The 18,145-nt window shown below is 44.4% G+C and overlaps 1 protein-coding gene across 8 annotated transcripts in view; it reads right to left on the bottom strand.

Annotated features, from left to right (window-relative positions):
* Positions 1 to 18,145, bottom strand: part of TNC (tenascin C) — a 95,510-nt gene that overhangs the window by 11,947 nt on the left and 65,418 nt on the right. For 3 of the 8 annotated variants that reach the window (XM_037139457.2, XM_053656482.1, XM_053656485.1), the window contains 5 exons: positions 10,533 to 10,805; positions 5,544 to 5,666; positions 4,293 to 4,436; positions 2,072 to 2,191; positions 235 to 378 (listed from right to left, as the gene is read on the bottom strand). In XM_037139457.2, the coding sequence (XP_036995352.2) occupies positions 235 to 378; positions 2,072 to 2,191; positions 4,293 to 4,436; positions 5,544 to 5,666; positions 10,533 to 10,805 (804 nt within the window). Of the gene's footprint in view, positions 1 to 234; positions 379 to 2,071; positions 2,192 to 4,292; positions 4,437 to 5,543; positions 5,667 to 10,532; positions 10,806 to 12,334; positions 12,608 to 15,680; positions 15,957 to 18,145 lie in introns of all 8 variants that reach the window. The other 5 variants (XM_053656478.1, XM_053656479.1, XM_053656483.1 and 2 more) reach the window with 3 other exon arrangements.

The raw sequence follows: 18,145 nt of genomic DNA, 5'->3' as shown, positions 1-18,145 counted from the left end.
GGCCAGTGGGGGCTGGGTTTCTACTTAAAAGTTCTTTTTTTAAAATTGTTTTCTAGTCCACCAGGAGAACAGGTCATCTTAGTTCAAAAGGAAACTGTGTGCTTCTTCAGGTCCAGATTGAGTGGGCACTGGGGAATTTAGCTGATGCTGGACGCCATCACGCTGCATGGATCTGATGAATAAGGAAGCTGGAGAGGGGACGGTTTAAGATAGGGGCTCCTGGTGTCTTTGTACCTGTCGTGAACTTGGTATTGATGGTTGAGCTTTTCTGGGGCCCTTTTTCTGCAAAGATCCTCAGCGTGTACTCCGTGGCCGGCTCGAGGTTGGTCAGCATGTACTCCACCGTGTTCCCGGACACTGTTCTTGTAATTTCTGGCACTGCACATGAAATACAGAGGCAGTTACCTCTGCTAGTCTGAGCCACCAGCAGACTCGGCCAGCAGCACACAGACCTCCTTCTCACAGAGACACTTTCACTGGCCCTGCAGAAAAGCACGTTTCATTTCCTGAAGTGACTCACGCCCCATTCTCTCTTTTGAGCACTCACCTCATGTACAAAGGATTCATCATATGGAGACTGAATTTTTCCAGGCACCAAATCAGAAGAAAGGGGAACTGGGGGTCAGGAGAATTTTCCAGATGGTGCAGACACAGCTGGAGGAGGGGTGCTGTAACATCTTTAAATACTGCCCACACCTAATCTGTCTCAGGGCTTGTAGTCCATCTCCTTTTCACTTACTCATCCTTTTATACTTTGACAAATGCTGTCAAGTCATTAGGCTGGAGGACCACCAACAACTGGGTGACAGACGCACTGGAGCCTGGTTCTGCCTTTGAGACACACTGGGCCAGGTCCAAGGTGGAAACCAAATACCAGTGCCCAAGTGTAAGTGTTCACTCCCTAATCGCTGGTGACCAGCCATCCTGGCTTGCCAGGGACTGAGGAGTTTCTCAGGGTGTGGCACTTTTAGTGCTAAAACAGGGAACGTCCTGGGTGAATTGGAACGAGTTGGCCACCTTACCACATCATCTATGAGCCCCCTCCCCACCTCCAGACCAGGCCCTTTCCTAGGCACCCAAAATTTCCATGATTCCTGTGAGCTATATGCTGATATATTTTAGGTGAGACAATACCATGTTCTCAGATTCAGAAGAGTTTGTACATAGAGAATATTGACAAATTGAAGAATAAAAAGAATAAATGCATACACCTCTCCTCCTCCCCACTCTCTCCCCAGCTCTGTCCTCACAAATAACTCTCTCAGGTGGGTGCCGGGCCTGAGTTCAGATGTTCAGAGGCCCCAGACAGAGATCAGAGCGCCTTGTCCTCCAGTCGCTGAAAGGAAAACCCTACTGAACCATCAAATATAAAACCTGCATATGCTTTGAGATTAATATAGTAACATTTTTTCTAGAGGAGCTCATTACAAACGTATGGCTCATTCATTGGAAAGGAATCTCTCTCCTCTCTCTTATTTGCATTTGAGTTTAATAGAACAGGTGTTTAATTTGCCAACTGAGCATCTTAGCAAAGATGCCTGCAAAGACAAGGAACAATACCTTCTGATTTCTCAGACTTGCTACTGCTGGCCCCTCTGTGGACCCTGAGAAGCCTAGGTTCCCAGCATCACCTGAAGTAGCCCATTTAAGATTAAGCTCCTGAACCCCTTCTTTCTCAGAGGTGAGAGCTGCTTCCTTGAGAGGAAGAGAAGGTGGCTCATGCCGGAAGGTGGAGACCCTCGCAGGAGAGGAGGAACAGGCTACAGATCTTCCCTTTAGTTTTTCTTTAAATGGACGATTGGACTTCCTCGACAAAACCACAATGTGGAAGCTCTTTGACAACAGGCAGAAGCAAACAGGCAGGGCCTCCTTGCCACTCCTGCCCAGGCCCCGCCACACCAGCCCTCATTCCGAGGTGGAAATGGAGAACCACAGGGATGCTGCTGGCCTTCCAGCCTCCCCACACATTTCTGTCATCCTTTACCAACGGTGGCCAGAGATGGGAGAACGAGGAGAGCTTCAGCAAGACAGACATTCCTCATGGTGGGGAGGGTCTTAGATGCAGCCTCACCTTTCTCCCCTGTGTAGGAGATGACGTAACTGTCCACGGGGGCGATGGCCGGCTGCCACATGGCCAGGGCTTCTGAGTCGGTGATGTTAGCTGCCACCAGGCCAGAGGGGCTGTCCAGAGCTGCAAAGAAAGATGGTGATGTGTCAGAGAGATAGGTAATTGTGGGGTAGGACCTCAGACCACAGCTGTCCACCCTGCTCCCGGACTCCTGGATGGGGACACAGTGTCAGCTGCATGGAAGGTTCAGAGTCCTGACCTGGGAGCCAGGATGAGCAGGGTTTGAGTCAGGACTTCTTCCCTGGTTGGCCGGGTTACTTTGGGTCTCTATTTCCCCATCTGTAAAATGGGGATACTCGTTCTGCCTGGTGGAATCCCCAGTGTTGTTCTGATTGTCACATGATATCATAGGTGGAAAGATGCTGTATAAAATGGAAAGGGCTAGCACGTGACAAGGGTTATCATTATAGCTCCTATCACTTTCCCAAGGGAGAGAACTTTAAAAAAACACAGGAAACTTATGGAGTGAAGGCTGTCTGAGGCTTTTCGGGGGTTTGAGTGAGAGCTCTGGTTAGGTGGTTTGTAGAGGACATGGCCCCAGGCTCTGGGGGCTGGGGGCCGGGCTCCGCCTTGGCTTCTCTGCCTGGGGTCTGTGTGGCCTGTGTCATTTCCCTCTGCAAACCTCACTTCCTTCATCTGTCAAAGGGGGGCTGTTGTAAGGATGAACCTGTTGTTGTATGTGATGAGTGCTGGGGACGGTGCTCAATAATGGCGGTGTTATTAATACACCATTCAGGTTGCTCGAAGTCACTGATATGATTTCCCAATGGGATAGGATGGATATTCACAGGGCCCTGGCCTGTTTGACTGACCACTGCTGCTGCCCAACACTGCTTTTTTAGAAACCAAGCTACTTACGGCTATTTTCCCCTTGCATCCCCATTTACCACTTAATTATTTCAGGACAATAGCCCCAGGAGGGTGGAGGGCAGCTGTCGTGAGCTCATTTTGCAGATGACATGCCTGAGTCCCAAGAGAGGCAATGACGGGCCTGACAGTCAGGAGTGGCTGAGTGATTTGGGGGGCCCACATCATCCACTCCAAGTTTCTTCCTGCTTCCTCGTGCCTGCACAGAACCTCCTTTAACTGGTGAGGACACTGGTGCCTTGGGAAGAAAGACATCCAGCTTTTGCTGTCTGCTACCATGGAGAATCCATGAATGAAAAATTTCTATGGGGCAATAAGGGCTTGTGTGGCAGGGAGGACAGGACTCTGGGTTCAGATAGGATGTTTTAATTGCATGTTATAAACTCTTTGAGGCTATTAGGATATTTTTAAAATTTCTGCAAGGCCCATTCTTTGCATCCTTGAATGGATTATACTAGATAATTGCTCATATATCAAAGGATAAATTGTTTAGAGACATGGCTGCCTGAAGAGAAATTTCCCAATTCATTCTTCTTCAGTGCAATTCATTATTTTCCCTTCCTCACTGGGTGCTGTCCAAATCAGGTTATAACAGGAAAACAATCCATTATTTGAGAAGAACACAGAGTTAGACTGACCTCAGCTGAAATTTGTTTCCAGCATTTACTAGTTATAGGGCTCTGGGTATCATTGTTTCCTCTGTAAAATGGGAGTGACAATAGTCATTTTAATGGTTTAAATGTGAAGGGATTAGTGACAGAGCCGGGAATACGGTGGCTGCTCAGTTGAGAGCAGTAACTTTGTAGCTGCTGCTGTACCACGTCTGTGTGAAGCACCTGCTTGAAAGGACCCTCGTGATTTGCTGGCACCCAGCAAATCAGGTGGGGAAGTGAGTGGAGGCTGATTGTACAGTCATCTGATATACAGATAGATGCTTTACCTATATTGTTTCATGTGATTCTTGCAGCAGAGGAAGCAGAATTGTACCCATTTCACAGAGAAGGAAGCTAGAGCCTAAAGACATGAATTGACTGCTCATGTATCTAGAAATGATCAATTCAACCCAGCTCAGTGTGACTCCCCAGCTTGGCCTTTTTCTTCCATGTGGCCCCAGGAAACAGGTCCAGGGTGTTTAAGGCTAAAATTAAGGTTCCCCAGCCCATACGAGGAAGGGGATGGGTTTGAAATGAGGCATGTGATGCTTCAAATCCAGTCCACTTCCCACTAAGATTTTCTAAATGGAAACATTTTCCCAGCTGCTGAGTCACGAGTGACAATACTGAGGCAACAACACCACCTGTGGTGAAGGTTCCAGAGACGGGTTCGCTTTCCTCGAAGCCCTTTGCGGCGATGATGCTGACAAGGTACTCGGATCCAGGTAAGAGTTTCACCAGCCTGGCCTGATTCCTGGTTCCATCCACAGTGACCACTTGAGGTGTACCTGGAACACAGTGAAGCCACGTTGGGGCAGGGGAGCCTCACCCAAACGTACTCACCATTGCCCCAAGCATGGGTGTATCCGATTTGGAGATGACACCGCACCCAGTGCCATTTTCTTGACTTTGCATTTGCTCCTGCCCTCTGGCATAAGAGAAGAGGTGTTACTTTTTGTATAATGTAATTTTCCACCCAGGCAGGTGCCAAAATCCAAGCCAGGAGAGGAAAAAACATGAAGTCACAATGTGTTAAAAATGGCAAATTTCCATTCAGTAGAGAGCTGTCATGTGCAAATTTTATTTATTTTTCTCACAAAGAAAATGGGAAGCTCACCATATGATGCACATGTAACATATTTAACCTGTTGTTTTAGGTTAGGCATATATAGGCTCCCTTATCAGCAGGGATTCTACTTCTTAAGAAGAGAAGATGATCATAATCAAGTCTGTACTCTGACAGTTATTAAAAAGTCCAAAATTTTATATTTCTGAGAATTTGGGGACTGGCGAGGAGCTTGGACATCAGCTGGTCAAACTCCTCACAGAGATGCTACAGTATTCCTCTGAAGAGGTTATCAAGCCTTCTCTCTGTACACACTTCCCCTAACAGGGAGCTCACTCTCTGCCAGAATGTTTTTAGACAGATTTGACTGTGCTTCCTCCCTGGTCATTTTTATTACAGCCCATGTGCTCTGAACTAGAACTCCCAATTCTACTAAGTCACAACTTCCCATCCTTTACTGAGACAGACAGAATTTTGGCACCAAGGGCAAAAGCCTCACATCTATCCAGGTCAAGACCAGCTTTTCAGATGAGCATGCTCAAAGAGAAAGGCCAGTGTATTCCGTCTCTTCTGTCATTGTTCGAACACAATGTCAGGGATCTCCTTCTCACAGATGTTTAAAATTTCAGGGCTGGAAAGGATCTTCATACAATGACCTTCCCATGGTAGTTTCTTCCTAGGACGTCCTAGCACTTCACAATGAAGTCTATCCAGAAGGTCTCCAACATGAAGATGGTTGGGAGGACAGGAATGATCAGGGTCTCTTCACTATTCTACCCAGACCCCCAGACCCTTCCTTTCCTCCCTGTGGCCTCGCCGAGCCCCCTACCTCCAGTGATGGGCACGTAGGTGACCCGGAAGCTCTCCACTTGGGCAGTGGGTGCCATCCAGCTGACAGTAGCTGAGTTTTCAGTGATGTCTGAGAAGATGATTTCCTTTGGGGAGCCCATGGCTGTGGAGGAGAAAACACAGAAGAAACCCAGAAATAGTTAGGTAACTATGTTGCTCATCAAAGATCCTTCTTGGATTCTTTATCCAGGCACATTCAGTCCCTAGTGTGTCTCTGGGCCAAACCTTTGGGATGGAGAATGTGGCAATCTGTGGTCAAGTTACTGCCTTGACGGAAACCGCCAGACTTTCATTCAGGTTCAGGGCCCTGGGCTGTGGAGCTGCAGTTTGGTTTTATTCAAGAAGAATGTTAGCAACTCTGCTGATATTGAAGGAAGTGTGAGTAAGTGGATTCCCAGCTTGAAATACACCTTCCTTTGACTCAGGATTTTTAGCATTTGTTTTCCGAAATCTTGGCTTTCTAGTTCCTTTTATTAAATGATACCAAGACATGATAATGGCATCGTTTTTAGCAATTTATAAGGATTAACTCTGATTTAGAAAACGCTGAGAAGAAGGTATGATTAGCTGTTTGATGGAGGAGTAAACTGAGGCTTGGTTGGTTTTCCAATGAGCATTCTTGTGGTGTGACCTTTCTGGGTCCCAGGACTGGGCACTAGAACTGAGGACAACTCCAGGATCCTGAAAATAATGTTCGCATGGAAACTGACCTCGGCAAACCCATTCCCAGAACTGGATGGTGGTCCAGAGCCAGGGGAGTAACCTTGGGCCCATTGCCAAAGCAAACCCAGAAAGGACATGGGTTCTACCTGTGGAGAAAGCCACGCCCAGGGGTCCGCTCCTGCTACATAAACATCTCCCCCTGCAAACCCAGTGTCCTTTGGCTTTCTCTCTGTATGTTTTGGCGTAGCTTTCTGCCCTCCTTAGCTGACCATGCTTAACCAGAGAATTCAGGAAACAATTTTCAGGTCTCCAGGGACCTCACTTCATCTTTGCCTGCTCCAACCCACGTGGATCATTAAGTTCTGAAACCCACAGACCACTCTGTAGAGGGTGTTTTTTTTCCTCTTCCTTTCTATCTTTTTCTCTCCTCCTACAGCTTTCTCTTGCAACCTGGTAGCCACCCCCAGACTCTGTGGCTGCTTGGGGTTTTGCATTCTGCTGGGAGAGCTTTGGAAACCACAAGGGCTCTGGGGCCTGCAAGAGCTTGAGAGTCCAAATGCCGCAGAGAGCCTGGGCAACGTGGGGCAGGTCCCTTCACTGCTGTGAGCCTCAGTTGCTCCAGCTGTCCAGTCATAAATGGTGCCCCCTTTCAGGAAGGAATGTTCTGAGGATTATCAGAGATAATGGGTATGAAGCCCCACTGCAGACTCTGGCGTGCAGTAGAATTCAGTGAACATGATTCGCCCTCTCTTTCTTTTATTTCCCATGTGACTCTTTCTGCCATGCGCCACCTTGGATTTTGAAGTAGCCCCCAGGAAAGGTCTAGATGAGGCCAGCAGAGGAAAAAAACCCAGCGAGGTAGGTAAACTCAGGCTCTCCTGCAAACTTCATTGATGCAGGTCCTGGTCCATTTTAGAAGGTATACCTTGAGGCCACGGTTGAATTCTCTGAACCCCAGTTTTTTCATCTGAAAAATGGCAGTATTATCAGGGCTATCTTAGCAACCATAGGAATCAGTAGCCTCATCCATCATGCACTCCTGAGTTTACAGGAGCAGTGGAATTTCAGGGTCCGTGTGCATGATAGTTTTGGACTGCAGACCTAGCTAGGTGTGGAAGGCTACTGGTCATGTTAGCATGCCTCCTGTGGCATGAAGAACCTGCTTCACATGGAAAGGAGAACAGCCAAGCGTCTCTGCAGGCTCATTGACCTAGGCCGCCAGACACAATGACACTGTGACACGGTGGTGTGCCGTTTCAAACGCATCTGAACTGGGACTGAACAGAGGGGTTAAAAGGCTGTTTGGCTGGAAAGGCAGATGGGGTGGGAGGGCACATGTTCTGGGAGTCGGGGAAAGGGGCACTGATTACCCCCGCTGGCCTCAGTGGTGCGTGACTGGACTCCCAGTGGGGACAGGTTAGGGAACCTCCAGAAGAGAATGACAAAATCATTTTACTCTGTTGCTAGATTTTGAACTATTTTCTGTCTACTCTGGGGCCCCTCCAGGGGGTCCTCAGAGACATGTCGTCACTGAACTCCCCAGAGGCAAAGGAAGCTCCTGGCAACTCCAGACGTCCCACAGGGGGCCAAGGCTATTATGAAGAAGTGGCTTAGACTATAGAAGGGAAGAGATGCCATTGGAAATGCAGGGAATGATGGATAGGAGGAGGAAAAAAGTCACAAACTAAGTGTCCATCAGTAGGGAAATGGTCAAATTAATGTGTATGCAATTATCTCTGAGATCTATGAATAAGTAAGGAACACACACACACACACACACACACACACACACAACAGTGTATACAATAGAGGGTATGTTAACCACTGTGCCAAAAAAGGGCAGAAGAGAATGTAGAGTTATGACTAATTTTGTCTGTTTGTATAGCATATTTCTGGAATAATACAGAAGGAAGTGGTAAGTAACATTGGCTTCCTCTAGATAGAGCAACTGGGGGGAAGGGACGTAGAATAGAAACTTCACTCTAACCCTTTTGTAATTTTTGAATTTTGAACCAAGTGGACCATTAAAAATAAAATTTATCCTAAATTACCCAATACCATGTTGTTACATTAGGCTGTGTCATATTTTATTAAACGATAAAATTATTAATAGCTAATTTTGTTACAATGGCAAGGGAACTCTGCTAAATACTCTGCATTCATGATCATATGTAAACCCAATGGCTGATCTTTGAGGTAAATTCTATCTGTCAAGTGAGGGGACTGAGGCTCAGGGAGAAAAGGAGACTGGCCCAAAGTCACTCAGCCGGTAAGACATACAGCCCAGATCAGAGTCCAAGGAATCCACCCAGAGACTGCAGGCTAACCACTAGGTACACTGCTTCTAACCACCCCCTCTGCCACCAGGGCCCTTGGGGCTGGCAACTGGCACGCAGGGAGTAAGAGGAAGACATGCAGCAGCTTCATAAGGAAAAAGAAACACGGAGCATCACAGAGAAGGTTTACAATGGTGCAAGGGAAGAGAGGGTGGGGAATGGATGAAAAAACAAAGAGGGCAACTTTATAACGTTGACGGCAGAGTTACCTCTCCTGTTGCCTCTAAGTACCAGAGCACAGGCAGGCAGACACACAACACATACACAACCTCTGTGTGAACTACAAGGCCCCAGAGACAGAAATCAGAGAGAGGACCTTCTAAAAAAGCAAGGTCTATCTTTTTTCTTCTTTCGTTCTTAAAAAATTTTAAAAAAAAACCCAACAACATGATTATTCATTCTCCTCTTGGCTTTGGAACTGCCGAGTCTCTAGAAAAAAAGTCCAACCAAACAAAATCAGTAATTGGAAGTAAACTTTGAAAACCAGTGTTTATAAACCAAGGTCAAAAATCAGGCTCTGTCTGTGATCTGCAGTGGTTTTATGGGTAGCCACAGGGGGAGGCGGCAAGGAGCTGCCGCCCGGGAGAGGGTGTCCCTGTTAATGAGGAACAGGGTTGTTCCCCTCCCTGAATCACTGCCTGGCTCTCAGCATTCCCTCCACATCTACAGATATTGGTTATGATTTCTACAGGTGGCTTTTTGGAGCTTGTTAGGTCCTGAACCTGGACATAATAAAATACCCACCCCTGGACAAAGAAGCTTTGGCTACTGCTATGTTCTATACTTGCCACAGATGGAAAGTATGTACAAGGGTGGGCAAAAGTGCATTTACAGTTGTTTTTACAGCAAATAATACCATAATAAATAAATAATAATAATACAAGAATAACTGTGTTTCATGTACTTGTAACTGTGAACCTACCTTTGCCCCTCTCCCCCGGTATAGTCATTGCTTACCTGTCCTCCAACATGCTTATATTTAATAGTATTAAAATAAGCTGGTGTTTGGGTTCTACCCCAAATCTGGCTGTGTGACCTTTGGCAAAATCACTTGACCTTTTCTGGGCCTCAGCTTCTTTATGCACAAACAGAAGAGGCTGTGCTGCCTCATTTCTCTAGTCCCTTTACCTCTCCCTGTGATTTGATGATTCTCTCCTCTGGCTCCTCTTTGAAGCAGCCGTCTCCAGCTAAGGCTATGTTTGTGTATTTTTCTCAGTTTTGTGAAGAAATTCACCCCACCTGTTGTAGGTCTTTCCTTTTCCTTTTAAAGAGTCATCTTAGTTTTCGTATTATTATTAGCTATGTTGTTAACAATCTTCCTTTATTCTCCTCTAAAGAACTCATATGGGATGAAGTTTTCACTTCTTCTAGTGCCCTTTAGAGTCACTGTAAGTACTGAATAAACTTAGTGAGTGTCAGGAGGAGCAGGCCTTAACCATGCTGGATTCCTCTTTTTCCTTTCTGATCATGGTACTCATTTTTCACACATAGCAGTTTATAAATATTAATTTTTGCATGTGGAGGTACTACTTCTCCATTACCCCTGCATAGTATAATTTAAAGTTTGACCAAAGAACAAGGAAGTGTATCTCTGGATAAACAATGATGAGATAATGGGTAGAAAGAAAAAATCTTTAGAATGAAAAAATGCAATAATTGTAATGATGGAGCTATATTAGTGACAATGATGAATACATATATATATATCTCATTTGCTGAGCCTTCAGTATATGCCAGTCATGCTCTAGGCTTTCCATGAATTATCTCATTTAATCCTCACAATGCTGCTAAATAAATGACATATTACTTTTTTTGCAGAGGCTCAGCCAAGTTGTCCAGTCTCCCTGTCTATAATAGAAAGAGCCAGGATCCGAAGTCTGCACCCAAAGCTCCTGTGAGTTCCTAGCCCTGTGAGAAGAAGACCCCTGAGTAGTGACTTTTCTTCGTTCTCTCCTGTTTTTGTACGGTACCTGTTGTTGCTAGAGCACTGACTGGGTGGGAGCGCCTTCCACTGCTTATTCCATAGAGTTCAATTTCGTATTCGGTGGCCTCTCTGAGACCTGTTATGTCCCTGGTACGTTCGGGGGCAAGGAGGGTTATTTCCAGTGGCTCAGACTGCTTTTTGGTATCTCTGATTTTGAGAACAAAACTGTCGAAGACCCCTTCATCAGCGGTCCAGGACAGACGGAAACCGTCTGGGGTGGCATCTGAAACCAGAAGGTTGTCAACCTCTGGCTCGGCTTCTAGAAGGGGAGAAAAGAGTGGAAGGAGGAAAGACAACATCAATTATCAGCATGTGCAAGCTTCTCTCCAATGGAATATTAATATGCAGTGATGGCCTTATCCTGAGATACCAAAAGTAAATTTATTCAATGTGAAAAAGTCTAGCAGGCCTAGGAGAAGGGAAAGATGATGTTGACACATTTAATACAAACCGAGTGCATATGTGAGTTTTATCTAAAAGCAATTCTATAAATCCACATCTGGACTCAACATTGGCCCTCCCTTGCATTATTAAACAAGTTCAAAGCCAGTAACTTGTTTACATTTGCTCTCTGTCTTCCAGTGGCTGAGTGCCCATTCGCTGCGAGATCTTTCTCTTTTCTTTTTGAAAAAACAAATAAACCAGCATTAACGATCTGTAGAGCTGCCCATGATGATACTGCTGATTATATTTCCCTTGATCATGAGCAAAATGGCTTTTAAAATGATATAAATGTTATGATCTTCTTGCTTTTTTCTTGGAGCTGTTTTACTAAAGAAGGCTCCTACTCTCGACTTGCTTGCTTTTTTTTTTTTAACCATTAGATAAGTGTTAAGATGGTAGAACTGATGCCTGGAACCTCTTGTGCTAAATACTTTGGACTCAAGGTATTATCTTTGATTGCCTGAACTAGACAAAACTCAATGTCACCGTAAATTTATAGCTGTGTTTCCCAAAGTGTTCTCACAGCAAACTATTCCTGTTTAATCTTCTTCTTTAAAAGGTATCCACTGTCCAGTAAATTTGGGAAATACTGCCTGGATAAGTCCATTTTGGAGAGACACATGCATATTAGGGTGTTCTTTAAAGTCCTGTCCTGTGGTCAAGGATCCTTTAAAACTATGTTTAAGTCAGTGTTTCTGAAACTTATTTGAACATGGTACTTCTTCACCACATAGGACCTTTGAATATTCCACAGAAATAACAGTCTCCAGAAAGACTTTGGGAAACACAGAGTTTTTGAATTTTCATGTTGTTAATGCTCTATTTCTCTAGGAATTACTAGTCTTGAGAAAATTATGGATTTAGTCTCTGTTGAAGAATATCCATGATGTTAGTGATACAGTAAGTTGATAATTGGTTTTGCAATGATGAGCCCACCTGGTAAGTTTGTCAAGATTACAGTTGAAACATTGTAAGCTTTTGAAACATACTCATTGGTATATTTCTTCTAAGAAGGCTGAAATGTAGCTGGGGACCAGCCAGGATGAACGCAGGGGAAGGTGATGTGGAGTAAACACACAAGGGCTACAGATAAGACGTGGTGTGATGGATTTGGAACACCAAGTGGCAACATTGTGACCTTGTTTCTGGCGTGGGAGAAGGGGACTGCTCATTAGAGACACAAGACAAGGGAAGACATGGTGGGAGGAGCATAAAAGAACAGGTCACATCTACAGATTAAGTAGGGAACACGGACAAAGATGTTAAAACCATGGTGATATGGTCAATGGATTACATGGTAGGAAACCAGGAAGAGAAGAAAATGGCTCACTTGAACCAAAATACCTGTAACAATCTCAGCCCTCAAGGGCTTCATTTGGTGCCCTTGCGTAGAGCCAGAGACCATAACCTCATAGCCAATGCCGGTTATGAGGCCTCTGAGCTCCAGCTTCCTCTGGGTTCCTGAAAGTGTGAATTCCTGGGGATCCAGCAGCCTCCCTGAATCCACCACCGTGACTAGGAAGCTGTCAAAGGCATTCTCCGATGCCATCCAGGACACTGTGAACCCGTAGGGATTAATGTCGGAAATTGTTAGGTTTTCCAGAAGGGGCAGAGCCTCTGAAAGAAGGGAGGAGTGAAAATAACGCAGGTTAGCAGCACTGACTCTGCTGGGATAGCGTAAGTCTCCACAAACACTGACAGATACCCAGTCGCCCATGAAATGTGTTGTATGCTCAGCAGATTAGTGAGAGTTTATTAGGTGCCAGATGATGGCGTCTTGTGTAAATTTCATAATAAGCCTATGAGATAGATACTATTCACATTATACAGGTAAGAAAACTGAGCTTCAAAGAGATTAACTAACTTTGGCCAAAGTCACAAAGCTAGTGTGTGATAGAGCAAGGCTTTTTAGCAGGGTCTGACTCCAGCGGCTGTGAACTTCTTATAAAATCAGATATTTCTTGTTGGGTTGGGGCCCTTTCTCTCCTTTCCACTGTCTTCTCGTGTTAAAACGAATCAGCTTTCCCCCCTTCCAATACATTTCCTTGTTACTATACTTCATGTGTTTCTACTCCTAGTTTGCATTTTGAATCAGGTTGAGTAGGCAATGAGTGACACATGTTCTCAAGTTGAGAAAAAGGGAGGAAGATTTTCCATGTGTCAGAATTAACAAATTTTGGTTATGGCTGGTAAAGAATACTAAGACTTGCTAATTCTTTTGATATTTATTTTCTTTTCTGGATAAAATGAGGGGATAAAGACACGTTTGGATCTTCTATAAGTTCTGTCATCATCATTTGTTCATTCACTCACCACAACTATATCTCCAGCACTTACTTGTTAGGCACCAAGGGTTCTTTTTACACCTTGGTCTTCTCAAGAGGAGAGAGCTTATAAGAACTGAGCTTCTGTCAGTTCTATCCTCCCCCATCATATGTAAAGAAACATAGAGGTCAGTGACTTGTCCAAGATCACATATCTACTAGGTGGCTAGGCTGAGATCCAACTCAGGTCATCAGACTCCAAGTTCAATGTTCTTTCCACACCCTTAGCCAACATCTAATTAGTCAAGCCCATCAGTGCTGGCTGGTCCAGAGACATAAGCAGGATTAGTGAAGGTCCAAAGTATTCCCTTCTTGCAAAACAAAACAGTAATGGTGAATGTATTTATTTTTTATTGGAGGGGGTAGAAGGGTGGGAATTTCATGGCCAAGGCTGCTTTAGCTGCATCTAGTTTAGAGCATTCTTTTTTCAACACAGCTAAATGGAAACTTTCAAAGAGATAAATGACCATACACTAATGCCCACAGTCTAATCCACAGGATGTAAAGAAAAATGTTTTAAAAAGAAGTGTTCGGTGACTGAATGAACAAGTAAATGGATGTCCTCATCCTCTAAGCAGAGATTTAAGTTTTACTGTGGCTTGGACTTTCTGTCTAAGCTTATGTTGAAACACTTGGTGTTTATTTTGAGACTTTTTTTTTTTTACCATGTAAAGATCTTCCCAGAATCACAACTCTATCAAAGGCAAAGATGAAATCACATGTACTGTGCAAACAGGCTTCCTTGTCTGTAAGACAAGAGTCTCAGATTCTGTTGCTGAGTTTTGTTTAGATAAACGGCGCCTCACTTGAAGAGCTGGCCTTATTGCACCTCCACGCCATCAAAGCAGCGCATTCTGATGAAAAGGAGGGCGTTTGGGCTAATTAGTCAATCAAGGGTTTGTTATTTGTAGTCCCTCATGTTCCCCCCTCCTTTAAAATATGCTTCTTTTAAATGCAGTCTTTTCTCTTTGAATCAAGGATTAACTGTGACAATGCTGTAACTGGATCTGGGCTTCCCAAAACCAGCTCTCCTGCCCTCCTTTTCTTCTCTCTATTCTGTGGGAGGCTCAGCCAGCAGCTACAAGTCCGGGCCTGACAGGCTCTGTGGCTGGCCATTTCTGTCCTCCCTGGCGGTGGGAGTGTCAGGTCATGGCTACCCCATGCCCCACTCAGGAATTGCCATGGTCTGTGTTTGAAGACTGTGTGAATGATTGAATTTACATTAGCTAATGAGACAGAAAATACAACCACTTTTTGATCTCACATTTAAACATACCCAAGATTCTCTCAAAAAATAACAGGACAGTCATTGGCTGCATAGGTCTGTTGATTCTATCTAGGCTCACTGCTAATTTTTAAGCACACCGCTTTCCTCATAGTGTTGGGGGGAAGCAGAAAGGACCCAGAGGTACCTGTCAAATGCCAACTGGATGCTGGGCAGTTAAATTTCATCATATCCACTTAGTTCCTGGGACAAGGCTGCCAGAGGGAGCTATGGGCACCATCTCCTCTTAATAGGGAAATTGGGGTTCAGAGCAGTTAATAACCAGATAAGGTTATGTAACTGAAAAGAATGTGGGAGAGGGTGAGAAACCACTCAGGCCCGGTCTCACAATCCTTGCAGGACATTATGCTGCCTCCAGTACTTACTTGAACTTATTAATGTATCTTATTTACAGCAATTTAGGCCCTAGGAGAGTTCTGATTTAATGTGAAAATCAGATGGCAAAGTCGGTTCTCCTGTTTTTCAGACTAGATATCTGGTAAATCGACACTATTGGCATCCTTTGCCATTCATTTAGGATGATCTCAGGAAAGGAAATAGAAAACCATTTCTTCACATAATTCAAAGAGAAGTTAGAAGTCCAGTTTAAGGAATGGGTAAGGTAAAATTAAGCATGGGACTCTGTGCTATTCTAGGTTGAGCCTTCATTAATCTGTTATAAAGTCAATTTTGAAGAAGTACTTTTTAGAAAAAAAAAAGTACTGGGGCATGTAGTTTATGGACTGACTGACTTACATAGCAGGATTTATGGACAAAATTCCTACTCTAGGTCATTGTGAACTTAGAACTCCCTCTTTAGCCAGACTCTCCAAACTGTGAGTCGGACAGTCTATAAAACTGAGCATAGAAACATGCAAGGTTTATACAACACGTGACCACATTGTGTCAGCTTCCTAAGAGTGGCTGTGGAATTTCACTCTTTGCAGTATTGTCTGCTCTCTCTTCACTTAGAACTTTATATATGGAGTGAAGACTATATTTTGGGTTCAAAATATATTTCTCTTTAGAATGTCTGTCACCTTTTCCCCCTTTTCCCATCTCAGAATTCTAAACAGGCAAAGGAGAACCTTTGAAAGAGTACCTGTCATGACAAAGGCAGTGAGGGGTCTGGTGGGGTCCCCAGCCCCGGTGGTCCCTGTCACACTAACGTCATAGCCAGTGTTCTCCACCAAGCCGGTGATGTGAGCATGCTGTGCGTCTCCTGAGACTGTGAATTGCTGGGGCTCATGCAGCGAATGAGAATCGCTAACATTGATAACAATCTGTGCAAGAGTCCCAGCTTGAATGGTCCATGACACGTTGAAGCTGTCAGAAGTAATATTGCTAAAGATTAGCACGCCCAACTGTGGCTCTGGCTCTGAAGAAGAAGGAACATAGGCAGAGAGAGAGAGAGAGAAAGAGAGAAAGACATTATTAGAGGAAGCAGCGTGGATCTCTCCAGAATGTAGCCATAGAACATGAAAGTATCAATCTCTCCAATTAGTTGCTGAAAGGTAATTGGAGGTAAACCAATTCCATTGCTTTGTCTGCAGGCATAGATTTGCATTCTTTTTAAGCGTAGACATGACCATGTGCTAGTCATGTATGAAGAAGAGTAAACAAGCTATGAGAGCAGCAGGATTAATGCAAAGGGCATTCAGGGTACATTCTCTAAGGTTCACAGTGAGGCCTTAGCTCCATAAGATGTTCAAAGAAAAGACAGCTTCATGTTGAAGCATGTGTGGTAAACATGGAAGACTGTCTCTCACCCTAGAGATTCACAGAGCAGACTAGCATTTTAGAGACTCGGAAATGCTGGTTCCTATAAAGAAACCTATTTAGTTTTATTTAGCCCAGCATTGCATAGATTGATCAATGGATGCCCTATCTGAGGAATATTTTTGAACATCTCAAGGAGTGACTGTGCCACTAAGCACCTTAGAAAATTTACTCTGAGATTTCCATACTTAGTCTTCTTGATATCTATTTGGATTGCACCAATTAAAGGCTAATACCCATATAAAACAAATTCTTGATAGTATTTAGAAACCCAAATGTATATGCATTAGGAAAACCAACATCTCACTGCTGATGCTGTAAATGTGAAAATGGCTTTCATTAAAAAAACACCTGGTGTGTGCACACATGACAGAAAAACTTGAAGTTTGGTGTTGCAGTTTTCTGATTAGGAAATTCACCTATCGGGTAATTTGGAAAGATGGATGGTTCCATGAAAGTTAAATTTCTCTCGTCCCTTGAAGTCTAGACAATTGGTGATGAGAGCAACTTGTTTTTAAAGGGGGGAGGGGGGCTATGCTGCTCCTTTCAATGGAGATGTACAATGTGATCTGGCTTCCCACATGCACATTTGCCAAAAACCACGAACATTAAAGTAAGTTCAACCCAGACTGTATTTTAGAGAGAGGCAAGAGTCCTGGAGGGCTGAGATATGAGGATGAGGATTTGGGGTTGGGAGGAAGCAGACTAATCCACCCCGGGACTCAGGGGTTGTTTTGCGGCAGCTACGGTACTTGCAGGAAGGAAAGGACTCATTTGGATAAACTTCAGCTGGATGATTGCACCGCATAACCCAATGCCATAAAGTCTCTCAGGACAAAAAAGATCTGGCTCAGAAGCAGACTATAGCTCTAAATAATGGCATGGGATTTCCCTACTTAGCAGTCAGTTGGATGGTATAATTTTTAGCCACAGCAGTGGCAAATTACCTCAACCCCACAAAAGGTAAAATCCTCCAAATGAGACTCTGTTTGTCCTGTTGTTGGCTGTGGAAGCAATCTCCTGAGTTAAGGATGCGTGTTAGGGCTCTTTTCATGCTACCAGACAGAAACCAGTGGTGCCGACACATTCACCATGGTGGCTAAGCCCTGGCTACTCAAGGCTGGGCTGACTGTCAGCTCTCTGTCTCCCAAAGGGTGCAACCAAGCTGAAAAGTGAGATGCAAGAAACAACTCGGAAAGAGAATGGTACTTAGTGTTCCATGAAAGCTAGGGACTTTTTTTCTCCTACCACTTCTAGCCTTTGGAAACAATTTCTTGACATGCTGCCTGCTTCCAGGAAAGACAGACATTTTCTCAAAAATGTAATGCTCTGGATATTCACCACATGCACCAAGATTTGGACAAGATGATGGATGAAAGGAAGACTCTAAACCTTTGTGAAAGATTTCAGTGGTTGCCAAAACATGCTTAATAGGGTAACTGTCATAGAAGAGCAGTCTCTTGGTAGGGAATGCAGGCAAATGAAAGTCTCAAGGACCAGATGAGACCACTAGGTCCTCCCATGTGGTTCATGGGGTGCGTTTTAGGGTCTTTTCTGTACATGTTAGTGGCCCACTTTTAAAATCTTTGTGGAGGGGAAGAGAGTGTTGAGCATTCTGACTAAGGAACCCGAACCAGCATGCATACACCTCTTTGAATGTGATGGGGGTAAACTTTGATTAGAAAGACTGCAGGCAGATGATAATGAGAGGAACTGGAAACAATTACTGAAGATCAGATGAAAGGATGGTTTAGAAATTCACCCAAAGCAAGTCAGGATAACACAAAC

This window comes from Artibeus jamaicensis, unplaced genomic scaffold, assembly GCF_021234435.1.
Source record: "Artibeus jamaicensis isolate MK-2021 breed Jamaican fruit bat unplaced genomic scaffold, CSHL_Jam_final scaffold_1964, whole genome shotgun sequence".
Classification (NCBI taxonomy): Eukaryota; Metazoa; Chordata; class Mammalia; order Chiroptera; family Phyllostomidae; genus Artibeus; species Artibeus jamaicensis.
This window is presented reverse-complemented; position numbering and strand designations above follow the sequence as displayed.